At 47.9% G+C, this 25,684-nt stretch overlaps 3 protein-coding genes across 22 annotated transcripts in view; 2 read left to right on the top strand and 1 right to left on the bottom strand.

The window, feature by feature from the left end:
- The window catches only part of LOC1271375 (rap1 GTPase-activating protein 1), a 161,353-nt gene extending 153,659 nt beyond the window's left edge, over positions 1 to 7,694 (top strand). For 15 of the 20 annotated variants that reach the window (XM_061657906.1, XM_061657902.1, XM_061657897.1 and 12 more), the window contains 4 exons: positions 1,019 to 2,782; positions 2,865 to 3,171; positions 3,311 to 3,702; positions 3,788 to 7,694. In XM_061657906.1, the coding sequence (XP_061513890.1) occupies positions 1,019 to 2,782; positions 2,865 to 3,171; positions 3,311 to 3,702; positions 3,788 to 3,928 (2,604 nt within the window). In that variant the 3' untranslated portion in view covers positions 3,929 to 7,694. The remainder of the gene's footprint in view (positions 1 to 1,018; positions 2,783 to 2,864; positions 3,172 to 3,310; positions 3,703 to 3,787) is intronic. The other 5 variants (XM_061657907.1, XM_061657908.1, XM_061657903.1 and 2 more) reach the window with 1 other exon arrangement.
- LOC1271376 (histidine protein methyltransferase 1 homolog) lies at positions 7,640 to 8,993 on the bottom strand. Its single transcript, XM_310157.5, has 4 exons — positions 8,843 to 8,993; positions 8,334 to 8,776; positions 8,017 to 8,273; positions 7,640 to 7,913 (listed from the first exon to the last, which is right to left on the bottom strand). The coding sequence occupies exons 1-4, from the start codon at positions 8,901 to 8,903 to the stop codon at positions 7,757 to 7,759; spliced, it is 918 nt and encodes a 305-aa protein (XP_310157.5). The 5' UTR covers positions 8,904 to 8,993; the 3' UTR covers positions 7,640 to 7,756.
- Positions 8,994 to 10,255: 1,262 nt separating this feature from the next.
- On the top strand, positions 10,256 to 24,373 carry LOC1271377 (probable cationic amino acid transporter). The gene is made up of 9 exons (XM_061657716.1): positions 10,256 to 11,254; positions 17,048 to 17,211; positions 17,343 to 17,537; positions 19,054 to 19,280; positions 19,508 to 19,662; positions 19,812 to 20,200; positions 20,263 to 20,868; positions 20,931 to 21,104; positions 22,726 to 24,373. Exons 2-9 carry the CDS (start codon positions 17,058 to 17,060, stop codon positions 22,896 to 22,898), a joined length of 2,073 nt encoding a protein of 690 aa, XP_061513700.1. The 5' UTR covers positions 10,256 to 11,254; positions 17,048 to 17,057; the 3' UTR covers positions 22,899 to 24,373.
- The last annotated feature ends 1,311 nt before the right edge of the window (positions 24,374 to 25,684 follow it).

Below are 25,684 nucleotides of genomic sequence, written 5' to 3'. Positions count from 1 at the left end.
GCAAGACGACCCGGCGACACGGACATTATGATCGCATCTTTGTGCCTGGTTTTTGTTGCAAATATTCTCCAGTGTCCGTGTCCAACGACGCTCGGTGCTGGATTTAATAATACGTTTCAGTTAGCACCTTCCGGTCGTGTCGTCTTCTTGGGGATGATCATTATAAGGTTGTAGAAAGAATTCAACACCTTCTTCCCTCTTTTGGAGGTCTTTTTGTGTGTCATTTGTACCTAAAATTAAGAAAACACATCTGGAAACCAAAATAACAGTGATCTGAGTGTCGAAATGCTTTCAAGATTCACTCATCAAACAGTAGGCCATGTCTTTAACCTCCCTTTCTTGGCTGTCTTCTTCTACCTCTTAATCTTGGAGATTGTTTGCGAAACCTATTAGCAACGGGGTTTGAATAATCGAGCAGCAGGCGACGTCACACCGTTGTCCTCATGCCGCAACTAATTCGAAAGCGACAAGCCCCGACAAGTCCGCGTTGCGATTGTTTTTGCGTAGGATGTTCGCGCGCGTCCACGGCTCGATGGGAAGTCTTTAAGTGGACGAGAATTGACTACTTCACTGTACTCATCTCTCTCTGCCCCAACTCAGCATTGGATTTGATTGACAGTCACAGCGTCGGTCTGGTGACGCTCTGGCTGGCGTAAGATCATTTGCAACGGATTTGGTTGCGCGTCTAACCTAGTGGGGCCAAAAAGGGGGTTAGTACTGCGAATCGATAAACGTAATTGGGGTTTAATATTGAAACGGAGTGGCCTTCTCTCTCTCTCTCTCACTCCCACTCTCTCTTTTGTCCAGTTAATTATCACCACCTGTTTTGCGCGAATCGAATGCACCAACTGTCGCACAGAAGCACACACCCACATTTGACCTTAAAATGACCTTAAAACCGGTCTAAATCGTGTCTTGCAAAAAAGGACAAGTGCTTAGCTTATTTCTTACTCTCACGACTCTTCAAGCTCCAATGGACAACCGTTTAATCGTGCTATTTTTTTTCTCCACTTTACAGAACACACGCAGTGCCGAGGAGCGAATCGCGAACCCGCACAGCACCAATGAGTCGACCAACAACCTTAGCGTACAAATTCCCCAGTCGATGGGCGGTGGCGGCGGCAACACGCGATCACTGCTGCGCCACTCGAACAGCATGTCGTCGAATCCGCACTCGAACTCGAACTCGACCCCAGCCTCGCCGCACCTGCTGTCCAACAGCTCGAGCGTCCACCTGCACCACGCCGGTGCTGGTGGGGGCGGTCTGCACCATCACCAGCAGCAGCACCCCCAGTACCAGTCGCAATCGTCCGTCAGCTCGCAGTCCTCCTCGATCATCTCGACCGTTCCGCCGGTGCAGCGGCTGCTCGAGGACGCGCTCAGCAAACCGGGACCGCATCCGATGATCATCGTACCGAACAGCGGTGGCTACTGGGTGGACGGCACGGACCATGACGCATCGTACGAGGTGCCGTCCCACACGACGTGGCGCGTCGGTAAGATCGAGTCGGACGATACGGCCAAGTGCTACCGGCGGTTCTTTATCGCGCGCGAACACTCCAACCTGGTCGGGCACGACGACCAGCTTGGTCCGGTGCTGCTCTCGATCAAGTCGGAAAACGTGGCCAACCAGGAGCACATCCGGATACTGTTGCGACTGCGCACCGGCACGATGCACGAGCTGATACCGGCCTCCTGTCTCGGTAGCAGCCCGTCCCCCATCAAGATGGCCCGGCTGCTGAACGAGCAGATCAACGTGGACAGCTTCATGCCGGTGCTGTGCCCGAAAGCGTCCGCGCTGATCGCGAGCTACGACGAGCACGTGTTGGTGACGAACTTTAAGTTCGGCGTGCTGTACCAGCGCTTCGGCCAGACGGCGGAGGAGGAGCTGTTCTGCAACAGCGAGACGACGCCCGCGTTCGACGAGTTCCTGGACGTGCTGGGGCAGCGCATACGGCTGCGCGACCACAAGGGCTACCGGGGCGGGCTGGACATCCAGAACGGGCACACGGGCGATACAGCCGTGTACGATGTGTTTAAGGAGCGCGAAATCATGTTCCACGTGTCGACGCTGCTCCCGTACACCGAGGCCGATCCGCAGCAGCTGCAGCGCAAGCGGCACATTGGCAACGACATCGTGGCGATCGTGTTCCAGGAGGAAAACACGCCCTTCTCGCCGGCCATGATTGCGAGCCACTTTCTGCACGCGTTCATCGTGGTGCAGCCGATCGAGCCGAACACGCCGAACTGCCGGTACAAGATCTCGGTGACGGCGCGCGACGATGTGCCGTTCTTTGGGCCGACCCTGCCGCAACCGTCCGTGTTTAAGCGCGGCCCCGAGCTGAAGGAATTCCTGCTGACGAAGCTGATCAATGCGGAAAATGCGTGCTACAAGGCGGACAAGTTTGCGCAGCTGGAGCTGCGCACGCGCTCCTCGCTGCTGCAGAATCTCGTCGACGAGCTGAAGGAGAAGACGCGCGATTTTCTCGGCATGGATGTGGGGGGTGGGGCGGCCGGGGTGCCTACCTCGCCGACGCCCGAGACGCCCAAGTCGGAGGGGGGTTTTACCGGGTCGCGGTTTATCGACACGGTGAAGAAGGCGCTGAACGCACGGTTACGGTCACAGAATTCGGACCCAACGAACAATGGCAGCGGTGGGGCAGGGAGTGTGGATACGGCGACGGGTGGTGGTGGGGCCAAGCATCACAACTCGATGAAGAAGTCCAAGGATGGGACGAGCCTGGTGTCGGACATGCCGTGTGGACCAGGCGGAGCTGTTAATGTAAGTATTGTGCGGGGAAGTGGATGTAGACGACGAACCCCCATCACGGTGTTACTGAAATTTCGATTTCCATCTCTCTTAGATTGGACGATCGCTGTCGAAGAGCAGTACGACTGGGTCGCGCAAATCACCGAACGATTCGGTTGCCTCCTCGCCGGACATTACGTCCCGCTGTTCGCTTAATCCAACTCTCACCAACAACAACAACAATAGTAATGCACCCAACAACAACAACACGATCGGAAAGAATCACCCGAATGGCAGCGCGAATGGTAATGGAGCCGGTGGCAATGCTGCGGCCGGTGGCGCCAACAACAACAATGGCCCAGTGGCCATGTCCGAAACCAGTGACGATTCAAGCTTGAACAGTGTCGATCTCGATCCGATGGGTAAGTGTGTGTTGTGTGTGTCCTTGTAACCTCTCTCCCAGTAGCAGTTCCACTAACACGTTTACTAACCATTTTCCTACCATTTTCTCCTACTTTGGTTTGGTATTTTGCCTTTTTCGGTTCGATTTATGATTTAAAGTTTTTCTCCCAACGGTAGATGCTGGCGCTACGTACATCGACAGTGACACGGGGCTGGAGTCGATGTCGTCGGCGGACGCAACGACCAAGGCTTGCTCGCTCTGCCTGGACGGTACGGGCTCGACGAACGGTGGCGGTAGTGTGGTGAGCGTTAGCATCAGCGGCGCGAGCGTTACGATCGATGGGGGCAATGCGCGCGAACTGCGCAACAGTGGCGGTAGTGCGAGCTCGGGCACGGGATCCACTGCTAGTGCAGGGCAGATGGGGTGCGGTAGTGTGGTGGGCCAGGGGGCCGCATCGGTGACGCAGGAAACGCTGCAGCAGGTCGAAGGGATGCGGCAGGAGATAACGCGCCTGAAATGTGATAAACTGGATCTCCTTCGGCAGAATGTGGTAAGTAGGGATTGGGTGGAGCAAACCGGACTTAGACATGGACAGTCCTTTTAACGTGTGTCCCCTCCCTCCTCCTTTTTTTTAGACCTGCCAACGTGACATCAAGCGTCTACGTGAACGTGAACTATCGCTACAGGGTGACCTGGCCGCCGCCGGCAAAGAGATCCTTCGGTTGCGCGACCTGCTCAAGGAGTGCCTACCGACTGCCGTGGCCGATCCGATCTAAAGGCTCCACATAACAGAAAACAGACACACATACACACATCGACATGCCACAGGAAGCAGGATCTTCTACTGGACGAGTTGTTTGTTTTTGTATCGCCTTTGCTTTTGTGTACAGTACACCACTTCCCTTCTGTTTTCTGTTCGTTATTTTTCCCTTTGTGTTAAAAACAAAAAAAAACTACCCTAAAGTATCCTTTGTGTACAGGTACAGGGTGATCGCGACTACACGTTGACCCGTGTATAGAAAGTGTGTGTGTGTGCGCGTGAAAACTGAAAGTTTAAGAAGGAATTGAATGTTGGCGGAGGAGTTCGAAAAATCCCAAAATACAAGCATGTAAGCGAGCAGTTCCCTGGTAACTTTCGTTGCAAACATCACTCTATTTATTTCAGTTTACTTCGCTTTAGCATGGAACGACAGTAGCGATGTCTAGCAAGTCGTTAGTTTTGTTATCCCCCCCCCCCCCCCCCACCCCATCCCCAAAAGGGAAGGAGCAAAGAAACCAATGAATGGTTAGTAGTGGAAGGAAGATGAATGAAAAGTATTTACTATGTTAGAATTAGATCGAAAGGGCAGCAGCAGTATGGATAGAAGTTTGATAGAGAGATCTGTTTTTCTCACTCACACCTTTACGGTGTAGAGGATGGTCTTGTACTAAGACTGTATCTTGTATATATGTGTAATGCACTATCGATACGCCTAAAGCATTCTGTCCTTGAACGTACGAAGTGAACTCACACTCTCCCAAGCACATAATGTTTTAGTGTGTGTGTTCCGCTTTCTCCTACTTAGAAGCAAAAAGAAAAAAAAACGGTCTACAAGACATTTAAACTGCGTGTGGTGTAAGTGTCAATTACCATTTAGAGAGTAACGCAGCGAAGCAGCAGCATTGAAATGAGGGAACAGTTTTCCCCTTTTTAGAAGGAGAAGGAGAAGCGGAGGGCTGGAGAAGGGTAGTTTGAGAGCTGCTAAAGAGAAACCAAATAATCAAAGAAGAAGATAATATATATATAAAAACAAAACAAAACCTTGTGTAGTGGTGTAGTGTTGTGTAGTGTATAGCGTGTTTTAGGATTATGTGCGGTGGGGCACACAAAGGACAAAACCAGAACTCTATGTGTGTGTGTGTGTGTGAGTGCAGGGGATCACAGACAAAACACTAACGTTTCTATGTGCAATAATGCAACCTTAATGGCATATAAAAAAACACACACAGAGAGAAAGTCTGTTCGCTGCTCTCGAGTGACACAGAAAGAGCTCAGTACAACAGTATCAACAAACTGTTATACTGAGCGGTTCAGTAGTGTAGTACTAGTGAAGTAGTGATAGCATATGCGTGTATGTATGTGTAGACTAGAGGCCAGCACCACCATCACCCACACCTCTCTCTCCCCCGGGGTTGAAAAGCAGAAAATGGTGGTGAAAAGCAGCAGGTTCTCCTAAAAACGGGTTCTCGATGGGTTTTAAGCTGCGCACCGCAGGCGCAAGAAGGGGCGCAGTGCATAATACGCCTAGACTGATGTAGGATGATCGATAGCAAGCGGTATGGCGAGTGCTTTCCCAGTTTCAACTACTACTTCAAACAAGGCTACTTAAACGCCGGAGGCGGTTTTGGGGGGATTTGAATTTTGTGCCCTTACAAAGCACTCCGCCCGCCCGCCAGCCACCAACACACACACACACACACACGCAACGTGTCTTTGGATCCCATTTTGTCTTTTTGATTAAGTTTAGAGTATAGTAAAGCGATGATACACTACAAGAGAGTATAATAAGAAAAGCTACGTTTAGGTAAGCTTTTTACCGTATGGGATAAGAGATTTTTCGACTTTTACAAACTTTATGCCTCCCTTCTTCATGTGTGTCTGTGCTCGTCCTTAAGAGCGAACACAATTACACAATTCTAGTATTTTTTCCATATGGTATGGTGTAGATAAAACTGATGGAAGAAGGAGAGAGAGAGAGTACGAGGATAAAAAGCAGCAAACAAATCAAACCTCAACTGCCTTTTCTGAAAAAAAAAACGTATTTATCCACAATCCCATTTTTTGCCGCACAGTGCGTTTGTGCGTATTGTGAGTATTGGGATGGACTGTGTTTCTACGTCCTCTACGTATTTTCCTTTTTCTTCTCCCCCCCCTCCCCCACCACACTGTTCGTGTTTTTGTGCAATGAGTGCAATGAGAAAGGAAAGGAACTGTGTAAGAACCCATCTAGGGTGAAGTAGTAGAAGATACAGTGTGCAGAATATAGTAGAGATAAGGGTTTAGCTTTTAATTGTTTTATCACTACCACCACTGTACACATTAATCCCCCCGCGCCCCCCTCCCGAAACTATCTTTTCCCTTTTTTTTCAAAATGCATCCACCTTCCCCCAGAAAATAGACGGGAGGGACCCCCCCCCCCCCCCTCATCCGAGTATAATGTTAAATCGATACCAAAGTTAACAACATTCCCAAAAGATACCAAGCATAACGAAAAACAAACAAGCAAGCAAGCTCCCTTACTCTATCTCTTGTGACTATCTCAAATGGCGGAACTGTTGTAAAAAAACCCTTTTCTTCCGTTTACGCGCAGCAGCATCAAAGTCTCTCTTTCTCTCATCTCTTACTTGCGCACGACACTCTTTTGCGCAACGCCTTCGAAGCCGCCTGCTCGGCTCGGCTGCCTATGAATGTTCATTGTAAGTGTTGTGTGTCATTCGGTGTCATTGTGCACGTGTTTTGCTCGCTTTAGTGGAATAGCCAAATAGCCGGAGTTGTGTCAAAGCTCGCCCCCGAACCTAACCTATCACCTATTATCCTTTATACATCAGAGCAAAAAGTACCTACCTGCATTGTAAACAGTATTTGTCGCTTTCTGTTGACGCTTGTTGTTGATGATGATGGATGAAGGAAGGCAGCAGCAGAAGGCCCTCATCACGCTCTTCACCACGTGTTGGGCGGCGGGGCGCTTATTCTCAGTGTTTTAGGAAATTGTGGAAATGGTAATAGTGGTATCCAAAACCCAATCCAATCCCAAAAAAGTATTTTAGCAAACCAACACAGATCGCAGATTTAGTAAATGGGATTATAATTGCACGTTGTAGAGCAGCAAGAAAAAATAACCAAAAAAAAGAATACACACACACACACTCTCTGTAAGGCTCTATTAAAGGCTTTAAAGGCTTTTCAATCGATGTGTAAATGTGGAAACAAAACAATCCTCTGCAAGATGAAAATAATATCCCAAAATACAGAAATATTACACTCAAACCGAGCAGTAGAGAAGGTGAATTGGTGCAGGATGTAAAGGAGATGGATGGCACACACACACACACAAGGCTAGAGTGAAGGATGAATGCGTTTGCATTATAGAGACATTAATTGAGAGAGCTGCCGAAGATACGTGTTTATGGTAAAGATTTGTTTTTGAATGAATTATAACAGTTATACCCAAGAGAAAAAGAAGGATTAAAAACATCCCCTTTAACAAAAGAAAAGTACCAAGAGAGAAAGAGGAAAAGAGAGCTAAATGAAAATAGAACCTTGTTAGAGCGAGAGAAAGAGATGCTATCTTATTATTATTAAAAAAAAGACCTTTTTAAGAGGGCGCAAAGCAAGAACGTATATACCGATATGAATGGGTGGGAAAAATGCGAAAAAATTAAGGCAGAGATAGGGAAAGAAAATACACAAATACACACACTACTTCTAAACAAAACAAAACTACAACTTAAACTTACGAACATTAGTAGAGTATATATTTTAAATATATCTTTCAAAAACAATTTCTGTGCTGTTCGCATTTTTCTTTTTCTCCATTTTCAACAGTCATCGGAAGCGAGTACTGTTACAGCTTCCGGGTGATTCGAACAATCTCGCGCTTCACACCGGAACAACACTTCCACACGACCTCGTGCCGGAAGCGACCGTCCGCGTCGATCGCTTGCTCAAACAGACGGACACCGCCGCCGACACCGAAATAGTACGTCTTTGCTGCTAAATATCTGAGTAGTGAGGGAACCTGAATGAAGGAAAATGTCTTAGAACACTGAAAGAAATGAAAGAAAATCGTCGTGCAAAAACGTGGAACTTTTGAGAAAAGGATACACAACGCCACTAGGCTCCAGCTTCCGATCGAACAGTTGCAGCAGTTTGGCGTAGTTCTGGGTGGAGTAGATCGTCTCCGAGGTAAGTATCAGATCGTACGTTTCGTCGTACTTTTCCGTAAAGCTGCCCCAATCGCCGGAAAAGAATTTCACTTCCACGGGTGTACTCTTCTGCTCCTTCGACTCGTCGCTTTCCGTTGACGAGCGACAGTTAAGGTCGTAGTTGACCATCGTTAGCTTCGTCAGTACATCCTTGTTCTAAAACCAAAGACACGAATTAAAAATGTGTCTTTCAAAAGACTTCTTTCGATGACGTACATAATCCTGAAAGTGTACACAGCTGGCGTCCAGCAGCAGTGCCTCAATACCGAGCAGGCCTGCACCACAGCCAAGATCCAGCACCTTCTTCCCGCCAAACTCGGCCCGCCTTTCCTCGCATGCGGATAAAAACTCTCCCAAATCGTACGTACATTCCCACACCTTCAGCCCACCCTCGTACCGGTTCGGTATCAGGTCCGAGTGGTCCGTTTCGGCCGTCACGATATCGTCCGTGAAGGTTTCATCCAGCAGGGCAAGATGGTTAAGGTAATCGATCGCTAGCTCCGCTCCCGGTGTAAAGGTACTCGTTACATCTGGATTGACGGCAGTTTTGTTGGATTGTGAGGACTCAAAATCAAGCTCCTCGCAAGGGTACACATCACTGTCTCCCTTCACAGTTGATTTGCTCTCCTCTGTGCTGGATTCTGCTTTCGCTTCCTCATCTAAAACGATGGAAAGAAGGACGTAAAAACACTTGAACTATTATTGGATTATTTATATTGCCTCACCCTTCGATGTGGTTGATGGCGATTCGTCTTCCGGCTCTACTTGGAAAGAAAATTTAAACATTTCGGAGCAACACTTGCGACGCACGTGCAAAGCAACAGCGGTGATTTGAGAGCGGCACACTGTTTGTAAACATTGCGAGAGCGAGAGGGGTTGAAAGTCGACCGGGATGACAGTTGCTCAAGCCGGATTGAAATGTATGACACCTACAAACAAGGCTCGTACAGGTTTGTTTGAAAGAGACCGTTAATGCTTTTGTGATGATAATCTAAATACAGTCATTATCCGATATACGCTATCGTACGGGACCGAGCGCAATAGCGTATCTCGAGTTTTCGCGTATAGCGGATTCCTATGGAAAAATAGTTTACACTACCGGTTCGAGGGTTGAAAAATATCGCCACAGAGTTTTGCATTAAAGTTTTGTTGTTATAAAATAGGTATCTTTTGCACAAATTTAATGCAAAATGCATTAAGAATATTAAGGAAATTCAAAAGGAGCATAAAATATTTCAAAAAATTTAAATATTTGCAAAAAACACATGGAGCTGTCAAATTTAGAGGAATCGCGTACTGCGAATTCGCGTATATCGAGTATCGCGTACTGCGGATAATTGCTGTAAAATTTTTCATGAGTTATACAATCCTACGGAATATTTAAAAAAAAACTTATTTAAATATCTCTAATCAAAATTTGTAATCAATAAGGGAGTAAATAATGAAACCAAAAATTCAAACCATCTTCCGTCTAACATCCCATTGCATACCTTAAGGCGTTCAGAGCGCATAGAACCCCCAAACAACCATTTTGCACAGAATCACACCAATAACACGGGGCGTTAGAAAAGAAAAAAAAGTGATTCCCCATTATCTTATCACCTTTCTCATGGACAACGTGTTTCAAAAATTTATTCATTTTATTAGGCAACCAGCACACAGCAAGAGGTAGCGCAGCCGTGCAGAGTCGAAACCCGTCCGCCAAACCGCCTAAATGCACGCCACCCAACACAGTAACCACCCGGTTCAACCCAAAAATCAACAGACGGTCCAGCCCTCCACCACACCGAAAAACAAAGCGCACACGCGGTACATTATTTAATTAATTGCGTTGCTCGTTGTTTGGGGACAAATCGGGTTGGCAATGGCTGTGCTGTCCTGTGACCGGACGTCAGCAACCGATCCGGCAGGCACAAAATTTGGTCAACTACTAGGCAGACAGGATTGGCGGCAAGCCGTCCAGGTCGTTTCCGGTTTTTTTTCTCTCTCTTGTTCAAACACAAGCCGTCACCATTGTGCGCAGTCGCGTCCGAGCGAAACGCCGTGCCGCTGTGTGTTTTTTCCCGGTCGGTCGTGGCTCCGATTCATAACAAACGCCCGAAGGTAGGCTACACCGTGTGTCGCACGGTGTTTCGCCTGGTCGGTCTTTAGTTCGGAACGAGCGAGCGCGTAACGTGGTCATCGCGCGTCCAGCACGGGGACCAATTCGTGCGGGAGTTTTTCTCCGTCCGTTTCCCAGCCACGGCGCTGTTTGTGTGTGTGTGCGTGTGTTTGTGCAGTGCTTGGGAGGTGGTTAGCCAAGAACGAAAAAACGATTTCTCTCCCCCCACCACCGACCGGGGAGGTAAAGAACTAATTCCGCTAACCGGAACTGGTACACGGGCCACGGGATTGCTACTGATACTGGTCGACTGATACTTGCCCCCCCTGAGAGGAAGGGCAAACAATGCAAAGTCATAGCTCGGGGCTGCTGGCCTACCGTTTCACGGACTATTGATTGGTTCAGCGCCTTTCAGCGTGTCCCCGATATGTCCTCAAGAAGTGTTTGATCGCTTTTTCCACTTCGGAGCGGGAGACACGTCGAACGTGTTCGAACGACAATTAGGCCACCCGGACACACCCGGAGGGGGAGGGGTGGGCCAGTGAGGAACAAAACCAACGACAACAAAACCCCATCAATCGGGCGTGATTGGTACGTGATTTTTACCGTACGTCGTCCTGAACCCGAGCATCGTCAGGCTGTCGTCATCGCAGTGTGTGAGGTTGTGTGTCGCTCTCTTTCTCGTTACCGTAAACCGGTCATTTCACAGTGGAAGTGTAATTTTTCCATGCCTTCGTTGGGCGCAGCAGGAAACAATCGACCGTATCGGGGCTTGTGTGTTTCTGTGTGGCGATGGCTTCGATTCGATATCGTTCCATTTACACTAGAGATTAATGGCGGTGGCGGTGACGGTGTATGTGTGTTTGATAAGCCAATAGGCAAAGTCGATCAATAGTGTGCGGCGTCAATTGATTGGATCGTGAGTGAGTGAGCCCTTTTTTTGGCGTATCTTCTTCTATTGTTTACAACTCCAAAGCCGTTCGCCGTTCTTTCCACTGCAATCTTTCCAACCCCACTAGACGACGCAATTAAGCAAGTAAGTAACAATCGGAAAGAGGAAACAACTTCCCCCTTCAAACTAGTACGAATTGGAAGCAGAATTAGCTAAGCTCTCTCTATGCCCGAGGGCACGGAAAACTACTCGTATAATCTTTATCGATCGATTTTCGGCGTATGTGACCAAGACCCCTGGAGGAGGGTGGTAGGGCGAACAATGGAGGGCAGGATGGCAATGTTGTTGCTTTTTTGTTCCCTGTTTTGTGTGTGTCTGCGCGCGAGTGTTGCGATAGTTGCTTTTTGGGTTCAAAAAGCTTTCCTGCAAGGCGGTGGGGGGAATGTTACGTGATGTCGGGGACGCAGTAGGAAGCATTATCTGTTGGCCTTTTTTCTACGTGAGTTTATGTTGAAATATGTTTATTATTTCAATTTTGTTGCAGCATTTGTTTTGGAACGTTTTTTAAACGTTTTTGCAACAGCACACTAAAGAACGCCTAAAAGTATACTACACTGATTCCATGCAAAGTGCTGCCTTTGTGTTTTCATAAATATGTTGCATACCCACAGGCGCTTTGTACGCTCAGCGCAACCGAGACGAGAGCTTTGAATTGAAGATCGAGTCTTCGTATAAAAATGTATAATCATTAATTCTCGGAATGAAATGCTTTCATAAGAAAGGAACAGCTACAAATTGCCACCAAGAGCGCACTTGAAAGCAGTTTCATCATGCAGATCGCATGACTTACGGCGTTTTGTCAATAGGATTTTTCCCTTAATACTCTGAGAATTGTGTTTTTGTATTCGGAGATGATATTAATGTTACTTACAATACCTAAAATATCATCATTTAAACGCTTTTGCGGTTTGTAACATTTGCTATCAGTACGTAATTTAATTTGTTTTAAATAATAATTATGCATGAAAAAATGATAAATGAAGGTTATATTGCATACCTTCAGGCTCTCGAAAAGACCAAAAAAAAAGATTATGATTTACCTTTGCCGTCCTGTTCTATGTTTGTAAATAGCTAAATACGCATTTCGATTGATTTATTCAGATCCCCTAAGGCCCTACTACTAAAAAAGAATTCCGGCTCATAAATCACAAATCAAAACGCCTAAAGGTATGCACCACTGAGCTTCAAACATGCTTTTTATGGCTTTAACATCTTGGTCAGCTCGTGTCTAACATTGTGCCACACCGCACCCAACTGTACCGTTCCGAGGGTGGGACAATCAAAAACAAAAATGGCAAAGCAAAATTCGTGACAAACCGGTATGAAATATCCCCCGCCAGTGGGACGAACATTGTGTACTAAAGAATCCAGATAAAAAGGTTTTTTTTTCTCTCTGTAGCTGTATTCTAACACAAAGGACGTTACTGTTTCTTTCCCCGGCCCGGGAAGCAACAAATAAGAAATCAATCGTCACGTGCAAAAGCGACTTGTTACGGATCTCGACCTCAACCAGCTCCACCAAAACTCCAACACAAAGCAGGATCATTTGTCTTCGTTTCGTCCTGCTACCATGCTGCCCGTGCGGTTGTCGCTACATTACAGAGTACATTACATTGCCTGTCAGTGGCTGCCATCAAGGCACGCGGTGGCCAAACTGTTGCCGAATTGTGCAGCCCAACCTGTGGTGTACGGCAACACACCTTTCACTTGTTGTTTGGAAATCGATCTCACCGGCACAGAACTGGCAGTCGCACAGGCCTGTCAGCACAGAAACCTTAGCTAATTATGTTGTCAATGTAGCTGACGAGCCTGACGATCGGTAAAAATCGAGAGTCGAGTGCTTTACCGAAAGTAAAGCTCGGGCGGTTCCGTGTCTGTGCGGAATGTACGCTTTGCTCAAACACGGTCTAAATAGCCGCCGGACCCCGGTGTGATGAATGTTTTCGGAAACGAGTTTTCTTTTCACCGAAGGACAAAGTATTTTCGCATGCGACCTGCGGGTCTGGATTTCGTGCCCGAGCTCATTAGCTACGAGTGGAACGGACAGACCCTTTTCGGGTGGAACCGGGCAGCGGGGCAAGAATTACGAGGCCCTAATGTTGCTCGATTCTTATGTTTTTTTGCGTGAAATAAAAACAACCTGTGCTATAGCCAGGATTTGTTTTTTACCGCTCTGAAGGGGCACAGTAGTCGATCGATTTTGCTTCTCATTATTCGAAGGCGAGTTTGCTATTTTAGAAGGGCGAGGGAAACGAGACCTTTGCCAATTGAATTTATATTCGAGCGTGTGTTGCTATAAATGTTGGCGTGTCTAGCTCGAGCGAAATGCTTCACCGTTGAGCAAGTTGTTGGGATTTGCTTTCCTTCCATTGCAGTAACGGCTACATTAATAACATTTGCTTAAAGTTAAAAGGATTCCTAGAACGCATCGTATCTAACGTACGATCGAAATCGGAAGGTTTAATCCACGCCGTATGTTATGGAATCCTCAAGCCGGACCAAGTCAAGCTGTGCCAACGAGTTAGTGTTGCTCCGTTGCAATACTTAAGCCAATAATACCATCACTGCCTGGGCACTATTTTGCTGCCATCTCGCTCTCTAGCTTATCGTTAATACCATCACAAACGACACTTCAGAAAGGATGACCGTCTAGTAGCATTTTCTCTACGAAAATTTGCTTCAAAGTTATAATGATACTAAAATTCAGAGTGTTTAGAGCCAGGAGAAAAGATGTTAAATAATTGTTCCAAATTCTGAACCTTTGCGTAGCTTGTTATGACACCCATTTAGTCATACTTTCCTCTCCCACTAAGTTACTCAACTCAGTGGAATTAGTTCGTTGTATGCTTCACACAAGGGTCCATAGATACCAAACATGGTATCTGTGCTAATAATTGCTCTTAACAAGCTGTTAAGAATGTAACATATGGCCAATCTGTGGTACGGAAAACACAACGTTGATGCTTTTGCTGTGCGAGTTGCATACATTTAGGCGAAACAAGTGTTTTAAGTGGGGCTTGTTTGTTAGAGCTATAGCGGACAAAGGAGCAGTTTGTATGTTGCTGTCCCTTAGCTATGCTTAATTTAATGTTGAAGGTCCAGAGGATTGGTCCAGAGTAGTGATGGGTAAATTCAACAAAAATCCGGAATCGCTTCCGGATGACTCCGCCAAAATTGGAAGCGATTCCAGAAGGTAGGTGCGAAACTCCGACCTCGGAGCCGTCCGGAGCCGTTCGGAGCCGTCCGGAGCCGCTAGTCGGCAGCCGGAGCCGGTCGGAGCCGTCGGAGCCGTCCGGAGCCGTCGGAGCCGTCCGGAGCCGTCCTGAGCCGTCCGGAGCCGTCCGGAGCCGTCCGGAGCCGTCCGGAGCCGTCCGGAGCCGTCCGGAGCCGTCCGGAGCCGCTAGTCGGCAGCCGGAGCCGTCCGGAGCCAGCCGGAGCCGTCCGGAACCGGCGGAGCCGTCGGAGCCGTTGGAGCCGTTGGAGCCGTCCGGAGCCGTCGGAGCCGTCGGAGTAGTTGTAATAGTCGGAAGCATTCTGAAGCGCATTAATTTCATAATATTAGTGATAATTTTATTGTAAAAAACAGCTAACGAGTAAAAAAAGAGTCTTCTTCATTTATTGATATGAAGTTTTATTGTGTGTTTTTTTTTTTTAAATAAAGCCAAAAATAATTGTTTGCTCCGTATATATCTTCTTCTTCTTTGGCTCAACAACTCATGTCGGTCAAGGCCTGCCTGTACCCACTTGTGGGCTTGGCTTTCAGTGACTAATTGATTCCCCCCCATAACAGGATAGTCAGTCCCACGTATGGCGGCGCGGTCTATTTGGGAATTGAACCCATGACGGGCATGTTGTTAAGTCGTACGAGTTGACGACTGTACTACGAGACCGGCTACGTATATATACATAGGAAAAAAAATGAATCAAATTAGGAGGTCAAGGAGCAATAGAACTATGACGGGAGGTGGGTTTGATAAAATACGAACGAGGCAGACGAGTGTAATTATGGCAGTTTTGCACAGTTGTTTACATTGACTAACGTGTATGGTTTAGGCCGCACTTGTTTTTTACCGAATAACATGATGGCACATGGACAAGACAAAGAATATAACTATCAATCATCCGTCCATCTTTTATGAAAATAAAGATCAATAATAGTTTGATTCATAGTTTTTCCCTGTAAATACGGAGCAAACAATTGTTTTTGACTTTATTGTTTAAAAAAATATAAAAAAAAAAATTTCAGAGCAATAAATGAAGAAGACTATTTTTTTACTCGTAAGCTGTTTTTTTTTTTAAATGAAATCATCGCTGATATCGGGAAATTAATGCGCTTCAGAAGACTTTCGACTATTACAACGACTCCGACGGCTCCGGACGGCTCCGACGGCTCCGACGGCTACGACGGCTCCGACGGCTCCGGCTGCCGACTAGCGGCTCCAGACGGCTCCGGACGGCTCCGGACGGCTCCGACGGCTCCGGACGGCTCCGGACGGCTCCGACGGCTCCGGACGGTTCCGACGGCTCCGACGGCTCCAGCTGCCGACTAGCAGCTACGACGGCTCCAGCTGCCGACTAGCGGCTCCGGACGGCTCCGGACGGCTCCGACGGCTCCGGACGGCTCCGACGGCTCCGACGGCTCCGGACGGCTCCGACGGCTCCGACGGCTCCGGCTGCCGACTAGCGGCTCCGGACGGCTCCGACGGCTCCGACGGCTCCGACGGCTCCGGACGGCTCCGACGGCTCCGACGGCTCCGGACGGCTCCGACGGCTCCGACGGCTCCGGCTGCCGACTAGCGGCTCCGGACGGCTCCGGACGGCTCCGGACGGCTCCGACGGCTCCGGACGGCTCCGGACGGCTCCGGACGGCTCCGACGGCTCCGGACGGCTCCGACGGCTCCGGACGGCTCCGACGGCTCCGGGCGGAATCGACGGTTTGAATTTTTCGGAATCGGAGCCGGAGTAGCATTGCTCGGAAGCGATTCCGAGACGTGGGTGCGATTCCGGCTACCCATCACTAGTCCAGAGGTCCAATCTTTCGCTGTTTCAATTTATCCCGACAGAGGGTTGTGTAAATTGTTGTAAAACATTTAATGATAATAAGAGCAGTTGGCAAAGGGATGTCTTTTTTGTAGTTTGCATATTAATTGAAACAATTCACAATAATCATTATTATAACGAGTTTGTAAAGCTAAACGTTACAAAAAAAATTAAAAAAATTAAAAGAAAATTACCTTGCCTACCTTCAGGCGCTCAGTCTACAAAATAAACTCCCAAATTGGACCATTTTCGAGGAGAGAGATATATCACTGTGCTTCCCAAAATCTATCAACAAGTATACCAACGCGGTGTGGGCAAAGTCACTCGATCCTTTCGCCCTCCGGTCCTTCAACTACGCATTTCGCATTCATTATTTCGTTTCGCTAAGACACTCAGCCAACAAACCAGCCAACCAATCGCTCCAATACCTTGCGCGCTATCACCTGACATTCAATACGAGTGCTGTTGTTCTTTTCGTCTGCCGCGTCTCGTTCCACCCCAGGGTCCTTGGTTTACATCAAACAACCTTGCCATAATGCAAAACATCCGCTCTGCTGTACGCTAACGATTCGCGTGCCTCTTTGCCTTTGTGAACGTGTGTAGCTAAAGTGTAAACCGATCCGTCCCGGCGACCGGTTCGTCTTCGTGCCCGGGTCGACCGTTTCACGTTCATGCATAACATTACTTAACGTCCTTAAAGCATACCGCCTCCCCTTCCCTCGCCTGTCTCACTGTTCAAAATGTGGAATGTTGTTGGGGATGCGGGAAGAATGCTTTAAAACATATTTTATCCCACGTTTCTCGTTTCTCACTCCCTCGCGTGGCGTCGGTTGGCAGCGATTTCCCGATGGCGAATCTGTTCGAGTGCGTCGTCAGCGGAACCGGCAGCCGGTGGATGGTGGGCACGCTCATCCTGACACACTTGATCGCGTACAATGAGGCGGGCGGTCCGGGCCTGATGATAGGGATGGCGCTCGCCGCCCTGTACGCCGCCCTGGCCGGTAAGTAACCACACGACACGCAACACACGCGACCACACCGACCTGTCAGCAAATCATACGACGCGGGGTTCGATTCGAGAGGGGCTCGCATTTCTTACACCTCATATCCTCTCTCTCCCCTGCTGTTCCAGGCACGTGCAAATCGGGCATCAAATCGCTACAGATCTCGTACATTCGCACCACGCACCGGGTCGACTTCTTCTGCCTGTTTCTGGCGAAGTGGATGGACATATTGGCCCTGTTTTCGGCCTGTGCCGTGCTGGTGCGTACGCTCAGCTCCTGTCTTGACGCCATGACCGGCGGGCTGGCGAGGATGTATATTTTAGGTAAGTGTATGTGTGTATATGGGTCCTTATGTGTCGTCCGCGACAGGCTCATATTCTCCGAAGTGAGAAATTGCTCTCGAGTGGAGGTGGGATATGGATGAGGCAGCGCCGGACCAGGATCTTGTCCGTGACAAATTGCTTCCAACAGCCACAGCCAACTGCATACTGGAGGCGCACTCATCGTTCATCAAAGAGAGAGACGGCGAAAGACTGTTGACGAGCGACGGTAAACGGTTTAATGCTGGTTTAACAATGATTGCGTTATAATGAAATTTACGTAAGCAGTGCCGACGCACCGCCTAGTCTATCCCATCCAAGCCGAAAGGACGTGCTGGGAGGGAAGAAAATTTCATTTTCCTTTCAACAAAATTTAACCATGACGGTGTGGGGGGGGATATAAATAGGTGAAACTTCAAAAATGTCCTCTCAGAAAGATGCTTCGCCCACTTCGGCGGCCAAAAAATAGAAAAAGCACAAAAAACAGCGTTTTCAAAACACCCAAAAGCGTTATTTTGTTGCGCGTATTGCATACCGTAGGGCGCATCAGACTGAAGGCACTGGGGCTCTGTATGCAATCTGCGTAACAAAACAAACCCGCTTTGGTTGGTGGTTTCCCCCCCCCCCCCCCCCACACACAAAGCTTGTTTGTAGCTTTGTGAGTTTGGTACCTGCTTTTCCGCCTTCATCATGGCAACGCAACGGCATGGGAAGCAACAGTCAGAGCAAAGGCTTTTTTTAAACGGTTCCGGTCTCCGACCGTCCCGAGAGGATTACACCGGTGGCGGTGGTTAATCACTAAACGCAACGCCATACGCAACCGAGCAAAATACGGTAAAGTGTGCAAAAGGTACAGAAGCGTTGAAGCATGAGCATGATCCACATTCAAAGTGATTTCGGGCAATTAATTCTGTGAGTAATTTCCCTGTTTCCACCCCACGCTCTCTATGTACGAGGGAAGGGAAGATTTTGCCTCTTTACTGGGAATTTGCACCACAAAAGCAGAAAAGGTGGGGTTTTAGGCTTTTGAAAGCAATGTGACAATTAATTTCCTGGAAGCTAACAGAAAAGTGCTACGTGATACCCAGTCTGCGTTGTGCATTGCATACTTTTAGGCGAATTTAATAGCTCGGTAAACACACCACTTTTAAAAAACGCCTAAAAGTATGCAATTGAAACAACAAACCTTTGCTTTTGCGCAATAAAAGTTACGATTCCCTTGTTTCCGCTTCTTTCTCACACGAATGAATGGCCTTGTAATTTTAAACTGAATACATTATTATTGTATCGCCACCACCTCGCCGCAATCCCATGCCATTGTGCCTGTCACATAATTTTGTACCTCGCTTGTGCCTTCGCATACCGAGCAGAGAGCAGAGAGAACGCGCGTGTGAATGTTTAATTAACCCCTGGGATTCTCGTCGCTTCATTTCATTTTCCAATGAAACATCGGATGGAGATGTTAATTTAAGCTCGTCTGTTTTGTTTTTCCCCTCTCCTCTCGCACCGCCAAAAAAAGGACGTAACTCGCCCGCCAACGAACCCTGGCCGGACGTAATCGGTGTGGTGGTCATCTTTATCGTAACCGGCATGTTTATGCTCGGGCTGGAAAACACCCGAATCTTTGGGCTGCTGATGACGGCGGGCGTGCTGCTCGTCGGCACACTGATTGTCATCATTACGGGGCTGCGCGGCAATCCGGCCCTGTTCCGTACCGAGCCAATACTGCCGAAAGGAGTCGTCGGGGTAAGTCAGATTAAGCGTGAACCGGGACGAGCGTGCTTCTTCTAGTGCGAGCGAAAGTACCGACCGCACACGACCGACGACGGTAAGGTCGTTTTTTACCTCGCTCTTTCTCCTTCCACCACGCGCTGTGTGTGCTATCTTATCGTGTTGTAATGGAGGGCGAGGGTGAGAAAGAAAGCTGGCTAATGAAGTTTTCGCTGGCTTTGGTCGTTGCTCGTTTCTTGCAGCTGCTTTCCGGGACGGCACTGTCAACGTTCACTTACTCGAACGATTTACTAAACGGTAATTACATCAAACGTCTCCTGGGATTGGTCGTTATCCTGCTAGTTTTACTATCGACCGAGCTAGTCGGCGCGTGCTTAACGATGCTGATAAAATTCAGGTTAGTGTGCACGATACTACCTCATCACTTGCCCCACAAACACTGCCAATAGGGCGATAAATTTGATGACGACAACCAATTAAGACATTCGGAAAGGGGGTTCGGCCCCGTCTGTTTTCAATTAACCGTAAACCTCCAACTCTCTGCAGCTCTAGCCACGATTATGAAGCCGTCCCGATACTGTCCATCCTGGAGCTGAAGGACTTTCACAAGCTCATACCGGCCGTTGCCTGTCTGCTCGTGCTCACCTGTTCCGGTGCCCTACTGGAGCTGTTTCCCGAGATGTACACCGAAATCGTCCAGCTAACCACGTCCGATTGGCGCATTCTGGCGAAGCAGATCGGTTACGAAAACCGGGACAGTGGCAGCCCGACCCTAACCATCTTTACTGGGGGTAGTCTGTGCGCGATGCTTGCCTTTGCCTGTCCGCTGGAAAATCTCACCTACATACTGGCCGCAAGCAGTGTGCTGGCGACGCTGCTTCGATCGTTTCACTTTCTTTATCTGCCGTTTCGTCCGCACTATCTCGCGCAGCAAAGTAAGTAAGCTTTTGGATGTGATTTTCCTTTTATAACTCACCTGTTTTTTTTTCGTTTGCAGATGAGTCCAGCCTTGGCTACAGTCGGTTGAACACGGGCAATCGATCTTCCTCCACTGCCGGACAGGCAAACACCACCAACGGGCTACGAACTGCACACAGTCGTCGCTCCAGTCTGTGGTGCTTTAAGTCGTCCAACTTTTGTTCCTCAACGAAAGCCGCCCTGGCACATCACGTCCTGCCCGGCAGTCGGGGCGGTATGTCACACACGCTGAACGGTGGCAGTCGGGAGGAGCACGAACGAGAGTGGTTGCTGCTGGGTGAACCATCCTCACCGAAGGGCCCACCACACAGCCCACCCGGGACGGTGGAGTCAACGGTGCTGTCCGATCAGATCTCCGACATTGAGTGTATTGCACTGGCTAAGCCGGAAAATATGGATAGTGAGGACAGCTCGACGGACATTGATGCGATTGTGGATGAGTACCGGCAGAAGGTGACCGTTTCGACGGCGGGGTACACGTCCGATGGGGACACGTTGCGGTTGCCGACCGCGAACAGCTGGTACCTGGCGATCATCTTCATTGTGCTGATCGTACTGGGGAGTGTGATAACCGCGTCCGGGTTGATGCTGTGGGATACAATTATGATCATTGCTGGAGTTAATGGTATGTAAAGAACCTTTCCATTTTTATTTAATACAAAAGTACCTGTTATTTTTCTGTTTTAGTGGTTTTCATTCCAGCAACAATTCTGCTGCTCTTCCCGCGGTATGATCAGGCAAGCTCCACATCGGCAACGCCGGCCCTGATGAGCTGCGTGCTAACTGTGCTCGCATCGTTCATCCTGTTCTCGGCCTCCTTTGCACAGTCGTGGCCAGCGTTGTTGCTATGGTTTCTGGCAGGTTAGTATTCTCGAGAGAGTGGACCCACTAGAAACAGTTGCAGCATCTCGTAGTGTCAACGCCGTCGCATGTAAGGATGCACAATCAGGTATTTCATCGGCAAATGCTGTCTCAAGATTCTTTATCTTCAGGAGAGCCCCACTTCCTTACTTACTTATCCAGCGCTACAACTGCTTTGCGGTCTTGGTCTGTCTCAGGAGTGTACGAAACCTCTCACGGTCTAGTGCCTTCGTCAGCCAATCCGTTCCGTCAGCCAATCCCCATCAGCCAGCCATCCTGCCATCTCAATTTGGCTGTCCTTGTGGATAGCCTAAAAAGACTTTACGGGCTGGGTCGTCCGTTTCCATGCGTACAACATGGCCAGCCCACCGTAGCCTGGCGTGCTTGATACGAGGTCGCCGTACATCTCGTATAGCTCGTCATTATAGCGGCTCCTCCATTGTCCTTCCACACATACGGGGCCAAGTATCCTTCTGGGCATCTTCCTCTTGAACGCGGCTGAGAGGGTTTCGTCAGATTTGGACAGTGTCCATGTCTCAGAGGTGTATGTGAGTACCGGTACTATATAGTTACTATACAGTCCCAGCTTCGTCCGTCGCGACAGGTTATTTGAGGTGAACTGATTTTTCAGGCTGTAGAATGTCCGGTTGGCAGCCATCAACCTTGCGCGCAACTCAACCACCATGCTATTGTCGTCGCTGACCTTTGACCCAAGACAGGTGAATTCTGAGACGACTTCAAAAGTACAGGTACATCTGTCCGTCGCGCGTAACGTAAGTTTGGATTTGTTGTTGGTAGGGTCGCTGATGTTGCCACCGTCAGTTTGGTCTTTAGCTCGTTTATCTGCAATCCGAGGTTCTCTGCCGCTTGCTCGATCGCTTGGTATGCTTCTGGTACATAGGAGAGCCGCAAACCAATGATGTCTGCATTATCAGCATATGCCAGGATCTGGGTAGAAGCCTTATCAGTTTGATCGGGATTCTAGAAGAGCTCATAGCGTTGTATAGTTTTACCCTGGCTATGCTATCATATGCAGCTTTGAAGTCAATGAAGAGATGGTACGTGTCGTGTCAGTATTCTGCCATCTACTCCAATATTTGCCGCGTGGTGAACGAGAGCCGCATCCTCGTCGCCGGTGTACATTCAGTTCATTTGCTATCAGGCTGGAAGGCAAGGCGCGTCACACTGCCTTGCAAGCCGTCGATCAGTCCAGCTTCATATGGATATGGTTGAAGTCGTACAGTAAGATGTTGTGTGAGATGTGCAGAAGTAAATATTCTACTAGATACCTTGTGTGCTCGTAACGGCAGATTCGCAAACAGCGGTTAAAGCATTGGAGTTGTTGGAGTTGTTGGGGGGATCGTACTCGCTTATCTCCAGTTGGTTGACAAGGTCTTCTGCTTGGAAGAATGAAAGATGATCATTAGACTGAAGGGGAATCAAAAGATTGCTGCCCTTCAGGGACTTACCAGGCGTTAAAGGAACATCTGATAGAAACGCCGTCTTGAGATATAGCTTGGACTGACTCTCTGAGACATCTTTAGAACGTATTTCAGGAATTCTGAGACGACAAAACAAGCAACTTAATAATAGCTTTTTTTTTAATAATCCCCAAAAACAGGACTGTTTCTCTTCATCCGCTGCGACACCTGGTGCTGTCTCTGCTTGGACCGACCGGGCAGCGGCCAAACGACACTCATCACGAGCGTATCCACCACCAAGACGACCACCATTCGCGTACCCCGCCCACCGAAGGGTGCCATCATTCAGGCGCGCATTGCCGGGCACAGCTGACACTCGGACTCGACCGATAGCGAGCTGTTCGAGGACGAGGACACGGTCGAGGAATGGACTGACTGATGGATCGAGGAACACACCACCACTGCAGCCCATTGTGGTGTGGCGGTGTAGAGAGAGCGAGAGAGAGCAAGAGAGAGTGAGGTGCTTCCACCGTCATCGGAAACGGGTTGGAAGATGCGGTGATCAACGATCGAACGATCGATAGAGCAGAGGATGGATGATCACGTTCCAGTGTTTTCGTACCTAAATCTCTGTGAATGTGTGTGTGTGTGTGTATGTCATGTACGTGAGTGTGTGTTTGTGTGTAACAACCATCCATCCGTTCCATTGACTCCCCCCGGAAACTCCCATTTCCCGGAGCCCGGAGGGAGTCGTCGTTGAAAAAAAAGGCAATGATTGCATATATATATGTGAATGTGATACGATAAAAAACCAAAGGAAATACGAGTGAATGCCTCCTGAAGTAGGAAGAAGGGTAGTACTAGGCAGATGGTAGATTAGAAGTTTCCCTCTTTTTGCAATATTCTAAAACCGCGTGTTACAGAGCAAGACGGGCAGGAATGGGTCGACGTTGAGCGGATGGGAGCCTCCGTCAATTAATAGATACAGAAAACGACATTCACACAACGAACAATTCAAATAGTGCTTTTGTTTTTGAATGAACAACCGGCCCAACAGTTTGCAGTAGAGATAGAGAAAGCCAAACCAAAGCTATTCCGATGTATTCTCTTTTAAATCAAATCACTCTCTCGAGCCTAACTTGTGCGGCCTTCAGCAAAACCAATGATTGTAGTACTAGTAGATAGCGCGTACGGTTGCGAGGTTTTCGGTTCGCATTTTGCAAAACAGTTTTGCAGCCTCTTTTTGCGGCAGCCTCTGTAGTTGAAGCTGGATTGGTAGAAACCAGATAGTCCCGGAAGGAATGCCGGAAGGTGATAAAAATATATATATTTTTGCAACAACCGGAAGGCTTTAGCGCAAGTGTCGAGTCGCGTAGTTGCGTAGTTATTTTAAAGCATTTTTTGAGGAGAAGCTAAAGGGGACAGGCGAATAGTAGCATTTGTTAGTAGAAAACGGTTTTTGGGGGTGAATGGGGGAAGCAGCATTAGGATAGAAAGTGCTACGGTGGAAGGAAATAACAGAAAAGAGAATCGGTTTACTATATGGTTTTCCGGGTAAGAGGGAACCACTTTCTTCTCGGTGGGCAATATTACACGACACAGAGAGACAGACGGAGGATGGAGGAAACGCTATTTTAATCATTCTTCTCGCTAGCTCTGCATGTTTCTGAGTGGTTTCGAATAAGATTCATCTTCGCCCTCCCCTATACTGAGCCGTGAGCTCACAAAACAGTCTGCTGTGCTTGTGGAAAGTTGTATATGGAACTGTTTTTCCTCCAATTTGGTGTGTGTTACCGCTGTACTATATAAAAGGATGATTTAAAATAAAGTGTTCCTTAAGCTACTAAATACCCGTTCAGAGGGAGATTTTGAAGAGAAATTTAACCGCTCCGCTCGCAGCACATCCGTTGAGAGGTAAACAAACTTCTGCACTACTTTTTGTTTCGTACAATTCGTTGAGTTTCGTTGAAATTTGAACGGCTTGATGACAGTTGGCTTAAAGCAGCTTTACCCAAGTAACAAAACTAGTGGCAACGAAAAATGCATCTGATCCTACGACCTGGGTCTATGCAAATATTGAAAGATTTTTTTTTGTTTTGCCCAAAGTGAGTTGATATATCAGGTGAGTTTATCCAGTGTAATTTGACGTCTAAAAACGAAAATAGGAAGAAACCCTGGCTTGACAGTTAGATCCATAACAAACTAGGTGCTTTGATGATTGTTCTATACACTTTTTTGTAAGTCTATCCCAAATTTTCACAATTTTACACGATATATAAGAACAATCGGTGGTCTGTTGAATGAAAAAAATTGATATATGCTCAGGAACTCTTATGAGTTCCTTACTTCAAGTGTGATACCGTATTTGGATCGGATAGTACACTGCTCCTTGCTTGTTGACTGAACGGTTAAATAATCGTTTCCTATATATCACATTTTGCTAGGGAACTGTGTTATTCTTATCCAGTAATCTTCAGATCATCATTTTAATCCAAGAACTGGCCGTCACGTAGGTTTTTTGGCTTCTTTCTTCGTGCTACGCCTGAGCAAATCCATATACCCTTTCTGCAAGATACTGTTTAAACTTCAAGGCATGCTAGATTTTGTTATGGAACAAACCGTCAAATTGTGTGTCGATGTATTGGTGAGGAAGAACATTATAAGCCCACCTGATATATACACTTACTTCCCAAGTGCCACAAATCCACTAAACGACCACTAAACGGCTTCTAAACGACTCAAGCACTCTACCTAAACGGAATATAGAAAGACTTCGTTTAGCAGACGGCAAACGACTCATGCATTCTAAAAATAGCAATAGCTGGTGGCGCTATCTGTTAGTGGGACACCCCAACCAGCTGAGCTTCATCGCTTGGAGGAGAGCTTTCTCATTTCCTCTGTACTGTTGTATGGTTTCGCATTGAAGTTATGCATCGCTAGAACTAGATCAGCGATACGATTGTTTAAATACTAAACTCCAACGAAAACCACCAGCACTGAAGCAAGTGAGATTTGAGTAATGGTCGTTGGTGTTGATACACCTACAAACCGACGTGACACTGGCGTTACAAAAGTGTCCCACACGAAAGTACTGTCATTTACCAGTGAGGCGATCACTTCTGTCAAAGTAAGCTCTGTTCACTGCTGCTTCGATGAAAA

The sequence above is a fragment of the Anopheles gambiae genome, chromosome 3 (assembly GCF_943734735.2).
Source record: "Anopheles gambiae chromosome 3, idAnoGambNW_F1_1, whole genome shotgun sequence".
In the NCBI taxonomy this organism is placed as follows: Eukaryota; Metazoa; Arthropoda; class Insecta; order Diptera; family Culicidae; genus Anopheles; species Anopheles gambiae.
Note: the sequence above shows the minus strand (reverse complement) of the source record. Positions and strands in the feature narration are given on the sequence as shown.